At 36.9% G+C, this 14960-nt stretch overlaps 1 protein-coding gene across 1 annotated transcript in view; it reads left to right on the forward strand.

Annotated features, from left to right (window-relative positions):
* Positions 1-14960, forward strand: part of HEATR5B (HEAT repeat containing 5B) — a 98442-nt gene that overhangs the window by 54199 nt on the left and 29283 nt on the right. The window contains exons 22-25 of the mRNA XM_068966777.1: positions 825-1064; positions 1849-2100; positions 5609-5790; positions 8332-8400. Of these exons, the coding sequence (XP_068822878.1) occupies positions 825-1064; positions 1849-2100; positions 5609-5790; positions 8332-8400 (743 nt within the window). The remainder of the gene's footprint in view (positions 1-824; positions 1065-1848; positions 2101-5608; positions 5791-8331; positions 8401-14960) is intronic.

Raw genomic sequence — 14960 nt, forward strand, 5'->3', positions numbered from 1 at the left:
GCATTTTTCTTCTATGAAACTGATTAAGATTAAAAATTATGATTTTAACCAGTGTTGGGAGAGATATGAATAAAATAAATTTCTTATACTACTGGTAGAAACATAAAGTCACCCAAGTTTCCTTGGAGGGTTTTTTTGTCAGTATATCCTCCAAGTTTTCAAACCGTGCTAACCCTTTGACCCAGCCTCTTTCAGGAATTCCTCCTCAGTAGGTAATCAGTTACTGTACTCCTAAGTCATTGATTTGCTATGTTCATGTAAATTCATGTTGTGGAAGTCTAATTCCTGCTACGGGAAAATATTCACGCTATACTGCTAAGTGAAAAGTAGACATCTGTGCTTAATCTCTCTAGAATGTTACTTCCTCAGAACCTTCCATTTCCTGCTGTCTTTGAATTCCCTTAGCTGTGGCTGTTTTCTGCAAGCTTCTCCTTATTATGTCTTTGGAGTGATTCAATTTCAATTTGTTCATCCAACATATATACCAATAATTTTTTCAGATGATTAAATCTATTTAAAAATATATCTCTTTCCCACACTTTTCTTGTTAAAATCAAATATATTTATCAAGTATTCCCTGGAGATTTGTTTAAAATACTGTAGGATAATCAGTCTTAAAGAGCAGGGTTTTTACTTTCATTGTCAGATTAAATTCTAATTCTAAAAACATGTAATTTGGAGACCATAGTTGAATTGTGTATATATAGCTAACTGGTTTTGTTGTTGTTGTGAATATACATGTAGATCATGGTCTTTAACTTAACTATTACCACTAGTATACAATAAAATCCTGTACAAGTTCATTTGAAATATTTGCTTTTCAGATGTTAGTCCTTTTGCGCCTGGAGCAAGTTCTCGAAGTGATATCCATTGCCGGCATCAAGGTGTTAATATAACAGAAACTGGTCTTGAGGGACTTCTTTTTGGAATGCTAGACCGGGAGACAGACAGAAAATTATGTTCTGATATCCATGATACTTTGGGACATATGCTGTCATCGCTGGCTGTAGAAAAGCTTTCTCATTGGCTAATGCTTTGTAAAGATGTCCTAGCAGCTTCTAGTGGTATGTATTTAATATTTTTAAAATAAGGAAAATTATTTATTTTTGATACATATCTATTGATATATACCATATATAGATATACATACATATATATAAATTTGAGCCTACATTTTAAAATAATAATAAGTTGTACTCTATAAATCCCTGTAAAGGGATTAATTAAGGTTAAATTATATTACAAACTAATGAACTCTGATTATTTTTTGGCAGATAACTAAGTTCAAACTAATTTTCATATATTAAAATCCCAGATTACTGTCTTGTTCAACATAAGATGTAGAAGTAGTGAAATATGTAAATATTTTTGTTATTCTTTCCCTGGTTTTTCATTTCTATTTTTATTTATCTTTTTAAATTAAATATATTTAAGGAGAAATTTTATTTTACTGTCATAAACAGATCAATAATCATACCTTTCATAAAAATAAGTATTGTGAAAGTACTTGCCAAGGAGACAAAACAACATTATTGCATTTCAAAGTGATATCTGATAACTACTTTTATTGTTTATTTATTTTAATTTTATACAGGTTTTAAAGGTTGCTTTTCATTTACATGTATTACAAAATTATTGCCTGTATTCCTCGTGGTGTACATCACACCCTTGAGCCTGTCTTACATGCTTTGTACCCAGTCCCCCTCTTTGGTTTTTTAATTGATTCTCTAAAAAGAACCTTGCCAATTCTACTGTTTTTAAATTAGATTCCTTCAAACAGTGCTATATCTAAAGCATCATTTTTGCTATACGTGAGGTTGTTATAATGTGCTTTTACTCTTGTTACAGATATGAGTACTGCAACTCCTTTAAGCAGTGGAAAAGATGAGGAATTTGAGAAGAAAGATGAGATGGATGATGATACCATGTTTACCACACTCGGAGAAGAAGATAAGTCAAAGCCCTTCGTGGCACCTCGCTGGGCCACTCGAGTATTTGCTGCTGATTGCCTGTGTCGAATCATCAATCTGTGTGAGAATGCAGACCAGGCTCACTTTGATCTTGCCCTGGCACGTTCTGCTAAACTACGAAACCCCACAAGTAAGTTTAAAATCAGTACTTCTTTTCCCCCGAGTATTTTTTTTAATAGGTTTGAAATATTTTACTGCTTTGTAACCTGCTTTAGACTGTGCTCTTCATTTATTGTTAAGTTTCCTTGCTTTTTGCCTTTGTTTTTTGTCCTCTCTACATACTGTCTCTCTTCTGATCTCTATTTGGAAGGTAAGTTGAGGAAAGTGGGCCAAAGTTATATATCTATCTACCTTAAAGATATATTCATCTTAATCATTTGTCCTAAGAATAATGATGGCCCTGAGCGTAATGATGATGGTAACATATGTTTCCTTCTTACCTTATCCTACTTTTAGCAAAAGTTTAAGGTGAGTAAATAAAGTGCATTTTGCAGTCCCCAGCCATGGAGAATGTCAGAGTTTATGAATGCCATGGCAGATTTTAAACTCAGATTTCAGAAATGCTGTTGCATATTTTTGAAAAGGTAAAATTGTTTATTACTGAAACCTTTTTACTTTTTGATCGTTTGTAAGCTTTTATACCATATATCCCCTGGATCAGATATTAAACGGAATTTACAGAGATCATCAGGTTTTGTATTTTCACTTACAAATGAAGAAACCCAGAGAAGCTGAGAGACTGGTAGAGTAACAGAGTCTCTTATCTTATGCTTTGTTATCTCTTCATCATCCTGTCATTTTTTAAAATATCTGAAGACATGGTATGTATTATCAGTATTGAGGTCTATATGTTAAAAATGCCTTCCAGTTTATTGTATTGTGTGTAAGAAGCAATAAAAGTCACAGATGGATTAAAAAACAAAAAGTAAAACAGTATTACACTGGGTATAAAATGTGAATCTGATATAGGATACCAGTAAAGCACAATATGTTGTGAACACAGTGTCTTTAATCATGTCATTCATCAAATAGTCATCAAAACTTGTTCTTTGCTATCCATTGGGGATCCAGAAGGAAAAAAATAACAGTCTGTGCTTTTGAAGATGTTCTAGTCTAGAAGACAAAGAGACAAATTTGTCACTCAAATAATTATATTTCCCAGTAGTGGAAGGATAGAGTACTTTGGGAACATAAAAATTGCTATTCATTTCCTGAAGAACTAGGGAAAACCTCAAAGAAGAGGTCATATTGAAGCTGAATTTTATAGGAAGAGGGAGGGTTTTTCCAAGTAGAAGAGGCTGGTTGTGTTAGTTTTCTGTTGTTATTGTAAGAAATGACTGTAAACTTAATGGTTTAAACTAACAGAAATTTATTAAGTTACCGTTCTGTGGGTCAGAAAATCCCAGGATATTATAAACCTCTGTTGTTGTTCAGTCATCCAGTCGTGTCTGACTCTTTGCCACCACATGGACTGCAGTACTCCAGGCCTCCCTTTCCTCACCATCTCCCAGAGTTGGCCCAAGTTCATGTCCGTTTCATCGATAATGCTGTCCAGCCATCTCATCCTCTAATGCCCTCTTCTCCTTCTGCCCTCAATCTTTCCCAGCATCAGGGACTTTTCCAGTGAGTTGTCTGTTGACATCAGATGACCAGAATACTGGAGCTTCAGCATCAGTCCTTCCAGTGAATATTCAGGGTTGATCTCTTTTACAATTGACTGGTTTGATCTCCTTGCTGTGCAAGGGACTTTCAGGAGTCTTCTCCAGCACCACAATTTGAAGGCATCAATTCTTTGGCATTCTGCCCTCTTTATGGTCCAGCTCTCACAGCCATACATGACCACTGGGAAAAAACCATAGCCTTGACTAGAGGGAATTTTGTTGGCAGAGTAATGTCTCTGCTTTTAAATATGCTGTCTGCAGTGATTTTGGAGCCCCCCAAAATAAAGTCTGTCACTGTTTCCATTGTTTCTCCATCTATTTGCCATGAAGTGATAGGACTAGATGCCATGATTAGTTTTCTGAAGGTTGAGCTTTAAGCCAACTTTTTCACTCTCCTCTTTCACTTTCATCAAGAGGCTCTTTAGTTCTTCACTTTCTGCCATAAGGGTGGTGTCATCTGCATATCTGAGATTATTGACATTTCTCCCGGCAATCTTGATTCCAGCTTGTGCTTCATCCAGCCCAATGTTTCTCATGATGTAGTCTGCATATAAGTTAAATAAGCAGGGTGACAATATAGAGCCTAGATGTGCTCCTTTCCCGATGTGGAACCAGTCTGTTGTTCCATGTCCAGTCTAACTGTTGCTTCCTGACCTGCATACAGATTTCTTAGGAGGCAGGTCAGGTGATCTGGTATTCCCATATCGTGAAGAATTTTCTACAGCTTGTTGATCCACACAGTCAAACGCTCTGGTATAGTCAATAAAGCAGAAATAGATGTTTTTCTGGAACTCTCTTGCTTTTTTCCATGATCCAGTGGATTTTGGCAATTTGATCTCTGGTTCCTCTGCCTTTTCTAAAACCACCTTGAACATCTGGAGGTTCACAGTTCACGTACTGTTGAAGCCTGGCTGGGAGAATTTTGACCATTACTTTGCTAGCATGTGAGATGAGTGCAGTTGTGCAGTAGATTGAGCATTCTTTTGCATTGCCTTTCTAAGGGATTGGAATGAAAACTGACCTTTTCCAGTCCTGTGGCCACCGCTGAGTTTTCCAGATTTGCTGATTTGAGTACAACACTTTCATAGCATCATCTTTCAGGATTTGAAATAGCTCAACTGGAATTCCCTCACCTCCACTAGCTTTGTTGGTAGTGATGCTTCCTAAGGCCCACTTGACTTTACATTCCAGGATGTTTCTGACTCTAGGTGAGCGATCACACCATCACCATCTAGCTAGCTGCTAGACATTGCAAATTTTAAGTTACTAGTGCTGCATTTTGGTATATTCCTTTAAATAGTTTTTAACTTTGTTTTAAGATGTAGTTAAATTGCTTAGTATCTTTTGAATTCTTTTGATACTTGCTGTTGTGCTTGATAGTATGGATCTAGGGCAGCCTTTATTCAAGGGCTAAAAGGAAAAAGACTTCCCTTTTCTCCATCTAACCTTATAGATATCTTTTCCAGAGTAGAGGCTGATAAAGTACAGCTTGCAGTCCAAATCTAGCCTGCAGTCTGTTTTTATAAATAGTTTTATGGAGCACAGTATAGCTGTCTGTGTACATATGGTCTATGTACCAACTGCAACAGCAGAGTTGAATTGTTATAAGAGAAATTACGTGGTTGGGAAAACCAAATATATTTACTATCTGGTTCTTTATGGAAAAAGTTTGCCAATCCCTGTTGACAAAAGAATTACAGATTCCACTGGGGAAAGTTATAGTAATCAGTTATTTTGCTTCAGATGTCATCATACATCCTATAATATCATCCATGTTATCATATTGTATAAAGGTTTATCACAGTTCTTCAGAGATTATGATATGGAAACTTTCTTGAAAGTATATCTTTTTTATTTTTAAACTTGGTATAACATGTTGATCATAAATGCTTTTTAAAACAATTCCACTTTGTATTTTTCGTTAGTACACTTAATTTTGGAGATGTTTTACTTTCTGCCTCCTGTTTTTATTTTTAGATGACCTCCTGGTGCTTCATCTCTCTGACCTAATTCGCATGGCATTCATGGCTGCAACCGATCATAGTAACCAGCTGCGGATGGCTGGTCTCCAAGCGCTCGAAGACATTATCAAGAAGTTTGCCTCTGTGCCCGAGCCAGAATTCCCAGGTCATGTGATTCTGGAGCAGTATCAAGCTAATGTGAGATATTTTATTTGTTTCAAATTAAAATTGATCATTTGAGTGAACACTAAAGTGAAACTCCCCTGGAGAAATGCATTTGGACCTGTAACCTCTTTATTCATGTACCAGGCTTATGTTTTTTTCCCCTTGTCTGTTACATAGTTAGGATCAGTTCACAGCTGAAGAAACCATAATATAAAACTTGTCACTATTTTTAAGTCATGAGGTGGTATTAGTGATAAAACTAGAATAGATGTTCCAGCCTGGCTTTCCATTCTTATGTTTAGATTTTTAGTCATGCCATTTTAAAGATAAAAGGAACATTTAAAGAATGTTGTGGATTTACTGCCATTATTTTTATATGTCAAGACTTGATAAGCATTCTTAAAAATAAAAAGCAATTGTCTCTTGTATGCTGAAGGATAAATTAATTTTCAGTAGCAATGAAAACTATTACCAAAAGAACTGTATATTTCAAAACATTTTTTTAATACTCTAAACAGAGATACACTTGTTTCTTCTGAAATTTATACCTGTATTTATGTTCTTCAAAGGAGGCACAATAGGGACTTCCCTGGTGGCCCAGTGATTAGGATACTACACTTCCACTGCAGAGGGTACAGGTTCCATCCCTGGGCCACATGCACTGTGCCCCCCACCACCCCCCAAATAAAAGGATGCACAATGGATGAAATCCTAGAAATGGTAGATTATGTGAAGAAGAGAGAAACCTGTTAATAAGAAAAGAATGAACTATTTTTTTCTACTGTGATTATACCAAAATCGTGGCTTCAGTCACATCATACCTCATCTAACATCTATGCTCAAACATACACAAAATTAAAAAGTGTGGATAATGTATAGTCCATTTTCTTCTTTATAAGTGTAGGTAAAGAAGTTATACTTTCTAGTCCAAATGGCTATAGAATGCTTTTATATAATGATTTACTCCCAAATACCCAGTCTATCAGAATGGTCTTTTAAAAAAATCTTTCTATTTAGAAATAATTAAAACCTACAGAAATAATTGCAAGAATAGTACAAAAAAGACCTTGTCTTATACCCTTCATCCTTCATTCACATTTGCCAATTGAGAATTTTGCTTCATTTGCTTTAACATTTTCTCTTTCTCTCTCTGCTCACAACATACACTCTCTCAGCTTTTTTTTCCTGAGTTGTTTAAAAGTAAGTTATAGAAATCACGTATCTTTACCCTTGAGCACTTTAGTCTGGGTTTCCAAAAGACAAGAAAGTTGTCTTACATAACCACAGAACAGTTATCAACTTTAAGAAATTCAAAATCGATGTACTACTTTTATATAATCTGTCATATTCCAGGTTTATCAGTCAACCCAGTAATATCTTTTATAATATATTCTCTTTCTCCTTCAGTGTGAGACTTTATAGCACCTCTGAAGTACGATTACTACAGTTGATCATTGAAATGCAAATACTGGTTACTTGCTATATGTATTTATTTAGTCACTGAGAGGAATGCTTATTTCATTTCCAAACTCCTGTTGATAAGGAGTGTCCCCTTAGTGACTGAATCTCTAGTGTAAGGGGAGAAATCTCAAATGAGGAGTTGGCTATATCTAATTCCTTATTCACATCATACATACTAAATCTAATATAGCCAAGAGTCTGTGACTGATACTGGCTTATTAAAATAAAGCAGTAAGCAGAGTGGACCTGGTTAGTACTTGGTTGGAAAACTAAAGCTCATATTCCTTCATTTATTACTCTGAGAGCAGTACATAAATTAGTATTTCTTAAGCAACTCTCTTTTAAGACATCTTGTTTTGAAGTGAAATGATTTTTAAAGTCTTTTAGTTACTGTGTGAATTTTTAGTACTACTCAGTTATTTAAGGAAATTGAGCGTTTAACCTCAGTTATAGGAGATTTGCCCATGAGGTAAACACTGTTAGAAATATGTTCAAGAATATGTAGACAGGAGAAAAACAGCCATTTTCTCTTATCTGTGGGAACATGTAGAAAATCCCATGTACTGTTAAAAATAAATGAAAAAGAAACAAAATTAATTGCTTATTTGGTATAAGATTCATACAGATTAAGTAATGGTAATCTCCTATAAAGCCAAAGAAGAATGGGGGAGGGAGGTGGGAGGGGGGTTCATGTTTGGGAACGCATGTACACCCGTGGTGGATTCATGTCAATGTATGGCAGAACCAATACAGTATTGTAAAGTAAAATAAAGTAAAAATAAAAATTAAAAATTAAAAAAGGCAAAAGAAGAATGGTATGATTGAGTTTATTGTTATCAGAAAGAGAGATAAGAGACATGTGATAAAAAGGAAAGGAACAAAGATGTGTTTACTGTGTTTTCATCTCCAAAGACATAAGAGATTTCCTCAGTTCAGTCCTTCAGTCGTGTCCGACTCTTTGCGACCCCACGGACTGCAGCACGCCAGGCTTCCCTGTCCATCACCAACTCCCGGAGCTTACTCAGACTTATGTCCATCGAGTTGGTGATGCAATCCAACCATCTCATCCTCAACTTATCTTTAAAAATAAAATGCTTGTGCTCATTTTTCTAGGTGGGAGCTGCTCTAAGACCAGCCTTTTCACAAGATACCCCATCAGACATAATAGCAAAAGCTTGCCAGGTAAGAAGAAAAATAGAATTTTCTATATTCATCTTCTATAAATTTATAGATACTTTAGAACTTCACTTCCAAGAGAGAAAAATCGAATAGTATTAATTTTTATCTCAGAAATACAGCAGTGACGGTGTCCTTTTTTATCCTCTATGAAATGATGAAGTAGTAACTACTAATCACAACTTTAAAATAAAAATTTTTGCTGCAGCTGAGGTCACAGCTTTGGGATACGTAGCTCTTATGTTGTCCTGTAGTAAATGGAGATGTGAAAGTCATAAGATGGACTTGAGTAAAATCTATAATAATTGAAGAATATATAGTAATGGTAAACAGGTAGGTAAAAAGGTTTTTTTTGACCACAGGTTATAAAAATTCTACAAGTTTCTGTGTATTAAATTATCCTAAAGACAATTTTTCAATATGGCAATTTCATTGCAAAATTAATCCCAGGGGATTATTCTGAAACTATTGTATCTTCAGAGAGTTACAAAAGCACATATGTTCCTACCCCTTCAGTAAGTTTGTCTTTTTCGTGCTCCATCCTGAAAAAGGCTTTGTGCACTAAGCTCTAAACTTTCAGAAAATCTGATTTTTTATCTGCTAACCTAAGGATAGAAGAGAAGCAAGTCTGCCCTTCCCAGTTTTCTGGAGTACAGGGCTATAATCCATCTTTATTGCTTAGAATTCATAGTCAAGCGACATGTGGCCTCTATGCAGAGAATGTCCTGCTGTTTGCAATGACAAGTTTGAAATTCTGACTTTAATCTCTCTGTGGATAAATGAGTTGTCTCCTCCTCCTGTTAGTGTTTATTTCTTTGAAACCTGCTGTCTTATTGGTGGTCTTCAGAGAAATGAACTTCTCCCACCAACAGCAGACCAGAGAGAGAAGATGAGGGAGTGTTGTTTAAGATGGAAGCTTGGGGATCATGGTACAAACCTTGGAGGTAGAGTAGGTAAGCCATTTGGATCGGGAGACTGGCACACAAGCATCAGAAATTACAGTCAGTGTATAAAATAAATGTATCATGGTAATGTTTCAGATTGTGACATTTAAACACAACAAAACCTCCTACAAAGCTCCTGATGATCAGAAAAACAGAGGTGATTAGAACTTCATCTTGTGAATGATTAGTATGAAAATTCCATGTTAGTGAATTTGCCTTAAACTTATTTCTTAGATGGCCATGCTTTCTCTGTAAGAAGTGTCTTCTTTTCTAGTGCCAAATTCTTGATTTTTGATCATCTTCCTCAACTTTACTTCTATTTCTACCAAAATTCAAAGTATCAAGTATCTCCAAAGTGTTGTTTTCTTTAGGAACAACAACTTTTATTTTCACACTTATATTTAATTACTTTTTGCTTTAAATTTCAGTGTATTTGAGCATTGTGTCACTGACTTTTTTTTTTTTTGCCATCTGTATTGGTAATAATCAGTTTTTAAATGTCCCTATTGAATTTTATTTAGTTTTGAATTCTTAGAGAATAAGATTATAAGAGAATGAAACAGTTTACACATATATTTACTCTTAACTTTTTTAAAGTTTTAAATATAGGAATACAACCCATTAACCCAATTGAATATCTAGATGCTCTGAAAACCTGAAGCTTTTTCATAATTAATTTGGTAACAAAACCTGAGCTGACTGTATTGACTCAGCCCTGCCATGAAGTTGAGTGAGATGATATTATTGATTGATCTCAATTAGTGTGATTCATAGTACATTTCATTTTGTTTGGGAGGTGTTAGTTCTAAAAGGTCTTGTAGGTCTTCATAAAACCGTTCAACTTCAGTTTCTTCAGTGTTACTGGTTGGGTCATAGACTTGGATAACTGTGATATTGAATGGTTTGCCTTGGAGACGAACAGAGATCGTTCTGTCGTTTTTGAGGTTGCATCCAAGTACTGCATTTCAGACTCTTTTGTTGACCATGATGTCTACTCCATTTCTTCTGAGGGATTCCTGCCCGCACTAATAGATATAATGGTCATCTGAGTTAAATTCACCCATTCCAGTCCATTTTAGTTCGCTGATTCCTAAAATGTCGACGTTCACCCTTGCCACCTCTTGTTTGACCACTTCTAATTTGCCTTGATTCATGGACCTGACATTCCAGGTTCCTATGCAATATTGCTCTTTACAGCATCGGATCTTGCTTCTATCACCAGTCACATCCACACCTGGGTATTGTTTTGCTTTGGCTCCATCCCTTCATTCTTTCTGGAGTTATTTCTCCACTGATATCCAGTAGCATACTGGGAACCTAATGACCTGGGGAGTTCCTCTTTTGGTATCCTATCATTTTGCCTTTTCCTACTGTTCATGGGGTTCTCAAGGCAAGAATACTGAAGTGGTTTGCCATTCCCTTCTCCAGTGGAATGCAAAAGTAGGAAGTCAAGAAACACCTGGAGTAACAGGCAAATTTGGCCTTGGAATGCGGAATGAAGCAGGGCAAAGACTAATAGAGTTTTGCCAAGAAAATGCACGGGTCATAGCAAACACCCTCTTCCAGCAACACAAGAGAAGACTACACATGGACATTACCAGATGGTCAACACCGAAATCAGATTGATTATATTCTTTGCAGCCAAAGATGGAGAAGCTCTATACAAGACCAGGAGCTGACTGTGGCTCAGATCATGAACTCCTTATTACCAAATTCAGACTTAAATTGAACAAAGTATGGAAAACCGCTAGACCATTCAGGTATGACCTCAATCAAATCCCTTATGATTATACAGTTGAAGTGAGAAATAGATTTAGGGGCCTAGATCTGGTAGATAGAGTGCCTGATGAACTATGGAATGAGATTCGTGACATTGTGCAGGAGATAGGGATCAAGACCATCCCCATGGAAAAGAAATGCAAAAAAGCAAAATGGCTGTCTGGGGAGGCCTTACAAATAGCTGTGAAAAGAAGAGAGGCGAAAAGCAAAGGAGAAAAGGAAAAATATAAGCATCTGAATGCAGAGTTCCAGAGAATAGCAAGAAGAGATAAGAAAGCCTTCTTCAGCGATCAATGCAAAGAAATAGAGGAAAAGAACAGAATGGGAAAGACTAGAGCTCTCTTCAAGAAAATTAGAGATACCAAGGGAACATTTCATGCAAAGATGGGCTCAATAAAGGACAGAAATGGTATGGACCTAACAAGCAGAAATTAAGAGGAGGTGGCAAGAATACACAGAAGAACTGTGCAAAAAAGATCTTCATGACCCAGATAATCATGATGATGTAATCACTAATCTAGAGCCAGACATCTTGGAATGTGAAGTCAAGTGGGCCTTAGAAAGCATCACTACGAACAAAGCTAGTGGAGGTGATGGAATCCCAGTTGAGCTATTTCAAATCCTGAAAGATGATGCTGTGAAAGTGCTGCACTCAAAATGCCAGCAAATTTGGAAAACTCAGCAGCGGCCCCAGGACTGGAAAAGGTCAGTTTTCATTCCAATTCCAAAGAAAGGCAATGCAAAATAATGCTCAAACTACCACACAATTGCACTCATCTCACACACTAGTAAAGAAATGCTCAAAATTCTCCAAGCCAGGCTTCAGCAATACGTGAACCGTGAACTCCCTGATGTTCAAGCTGGTTTGAGAAAAGGCAGAGGAACCAGAGATCAAATTGCCAACATCTGCTGGATCATGGAAAAAGCAAGAGAGTTCCAGAAAAACATCTATTTCTGCTTTATTGACTATGATAAAGCCTTTGACTGTGTGGATCAAAATAAACTGCGGAAAATTCTGAAAGAGATGGGAATACCAGACCACCTGACCTGCCTCTTGAGAAATCTGTATGCAGGTCAAGAAGCAACAGTTAGAACTGGACATGGAACAACAGACTGGTTCCAAATAGGAAAAGGAGTACGTCAAGGCTGTGTATTGTCACCCTGTTTATTTAACTTATATGAAGAGTACATCATGAGAAATGCTGGGCTGGAAGAAACACAAGCTGGAATAAAGACTGCCGGGAGAAATACCAATAACCTCAGATATGCAGATGACACCACCTTTATGGCAGAAAGTGAAGAGGAGCTAAAAAGCCTCTTGATGAAAGTGAAAGAGGAGAGTGAAAAAGTTGGCTTAAAGCTCAACATTCAGAAAACAAAGATCATGGCATCTGGTCCCATCACTTCATGGCAAATAGATGGGGAAACAGTAGAATCAGTGTCAGACTTTATATTTTTGGGCTCCAAAATCACTGCAGATGGTGATTGCAGCCATGAAATTAAAAGACGCTTACTCCTTGGAAGAAAAGTTATGAGCAACCTAGATAGCATATTCAAAAGCAGAGACATTACTTTGCTGACTAAGGTCCGTCTAGTCAAGGCTATGGTTTTTCCTGTGGTCATGTATGGATGTGAGAGTTGGACTGTGAAGAAGGCTGAGCATTGAAGAATTGATGCTTTTGAAGTGTGGTGTTGGAGAAGACTCTTGAGAGTCCCTTGGACTGCAAGGAGATCCAACCAGTCCATTCTGAAGGAGATCAGCCCTGGGATTTCTTTGGAAGGAATGATGCTAAAGCTGAAGCTCCAGTACTCTGGCCACCTCATGTGAAGAGTTGACTCATTGGAAAAGACTTTGATGCTGGGAGGGATTGGGGGCAGGAGGAGAAGGGGACGACCGAGGATGAGATGGCTGGATGGCATCACTGACTGGATGGACGCGAGTCTGAGTGAACTCTGGGAGTTGGTGATGGACAGGGAGGCCTGGCGTGCTGCGATTCATGGGGTCGCGAAGAGTCAGACACGACTGAGCGACTGAACAGAACTATACATTTCATTCTGGAAGTATCTGTGTGTTAATTACGGGATACTGCTACATATCTTGCTTAATCCCTTAATTAAGTTCATGTACCTTACTACCCTTTAGGGTATAACGTTGTGAATTGTGCAACATATTACCTAAGGATTTCAGGTGAGAAAGTGAGGACATATACCTGTTGAGTGAAGTGGGCACTGTCAGACATCTTCTCTCATGCAGTAGGTTGTCTTTTTGTTTTGTTGCTGGTCTCCTTTGGTATGCAAAAGCTTTTAAGTTTAATTAGGTCCCATTTGTTTATTTTTGCTATATTTCTTTTGCTTTATGAGGTAGATCCAAAAAAAAATTGCTGCAGTTTATGTCAAAGAGTATTCTGCCTGTATTTTCCTCTAGGACTTTTATAGTAACAGGTCTTACATTTAAGTCTTTAATCCATTTTGAGTATATTTTTGTTCATTTCAGTTCAGTTGCTCAGTCGTGTCTGACTCTTTGCAACCCCATGGACTGGTTGGATCTCCTTGCAGTCCAAGGGACTCTCAAGAGTCTTTTCCAACACCACAGTTCAAAAGCATCAATTCTTCGGCGCTCAGCTTTCTTTACATGACTCACATCCATACGTGACTACTGGAAAAACCATAGCTTTGACTAGATGGACCTTTATTGGCAAAGTAATGTCTCTGCTTTTTAATATGCTGTCTAGGTTGGTCATAGCTTTTTTTCCAAGGATCAAATGTCTTTTAATTTCATGGCTGCAGGTACTGTCTGCAGTGATTTTGGAACTGCAAAAAATGAAGTCTCTCACTTTTTCCATTGTTTCCCCATCCATTTGCCATGAAGTGATGGGACTGGATGCCATGATCTTTGTTTATTGAATGTTGAATTTTAAGCTAGCTTTTTCACTCTCCTCTTTCACTTTCATCAGGAGGCTCTTTAGTTCTTTTTCGCTTTCTGCCATAAGGGTGGTATCATCTGCATATCTGAGGTTATTGATAATTCTCTGGGCAGTCTTGATTCCAGCTCGTGCTTCATCCAACCTGGCATTTTGCATGATGTATTCTGCATGTCAGTTAAATAAACAGGGTGTCAATATACAGCCTTGACGTACTCCTTTTCCTATTTGGAACCAGTCTGTTGTTCCATGTCCAGTTCTAACTGCTGCTTCTTGACTCGCACAAGGTTATTTTTTTGTATATGGTTTTTGTATATGTTTTTTTTGTATATGGTGTTAAAGGATGTTCTGATTTCATTCTTCTACATCTAGTTGTCCAGTTTTCCTAGCACCACTTATCGAAGAGACTGTCTCTTCTCCATTATATATTCTTGCCCCCTTTATCATCGATTAATTGACCATAAGTGTGGCTTATTTATGGGCTCTGTGTTCTGTTCCATTGATCTTTGTGTCAGTTTTTGGGGCAAATCTATACTATTTTGATGACTGTAGCTTTGTAGAATAGTCTGAAGTCAGGGAGTGTGATTCTTCCAGTACTCTTTTTCTTTGGCAAGTTTGTTTTAGCTATTCAGGATCTTTTGTGTTTCCATATAAATGTTTTAATTTTTTGTTCTAGTTCTGTGAAGAATGTCACTGGTATTTTGATAGGGATTGCATTGAATTTGTATATTGCTTTGAGTAGTATGGTAATATTAACAATATTAATTCTTCCAAGCCAGGAACACGGTAGGTACATCATGCCATCTGTTTGTATCATCTTCCGTTTCTTTCATCATTGTCTTACAGTTTTCCAAGTACAGGTCTTTTACCTCCTCATGTAGGTTTATTCCTAGGTATTTTATTCTTTTTGATGCAGTGGTCA

Source organism: Capricornis sumatraensis, chromosome 1 (genome assembly GCF_032405125.1).
Source record: "Capricornis sumatraensis isolate serow.1 chromosome 1, serow.2, whole genome shotgun sequence".
Taxonomy (NCBI): Eukaryota; Metazoa; Chordata; class Mammalia; order Artiodactyla; family Bovidae; genus Capricornis; species Capricornis sumatraensis.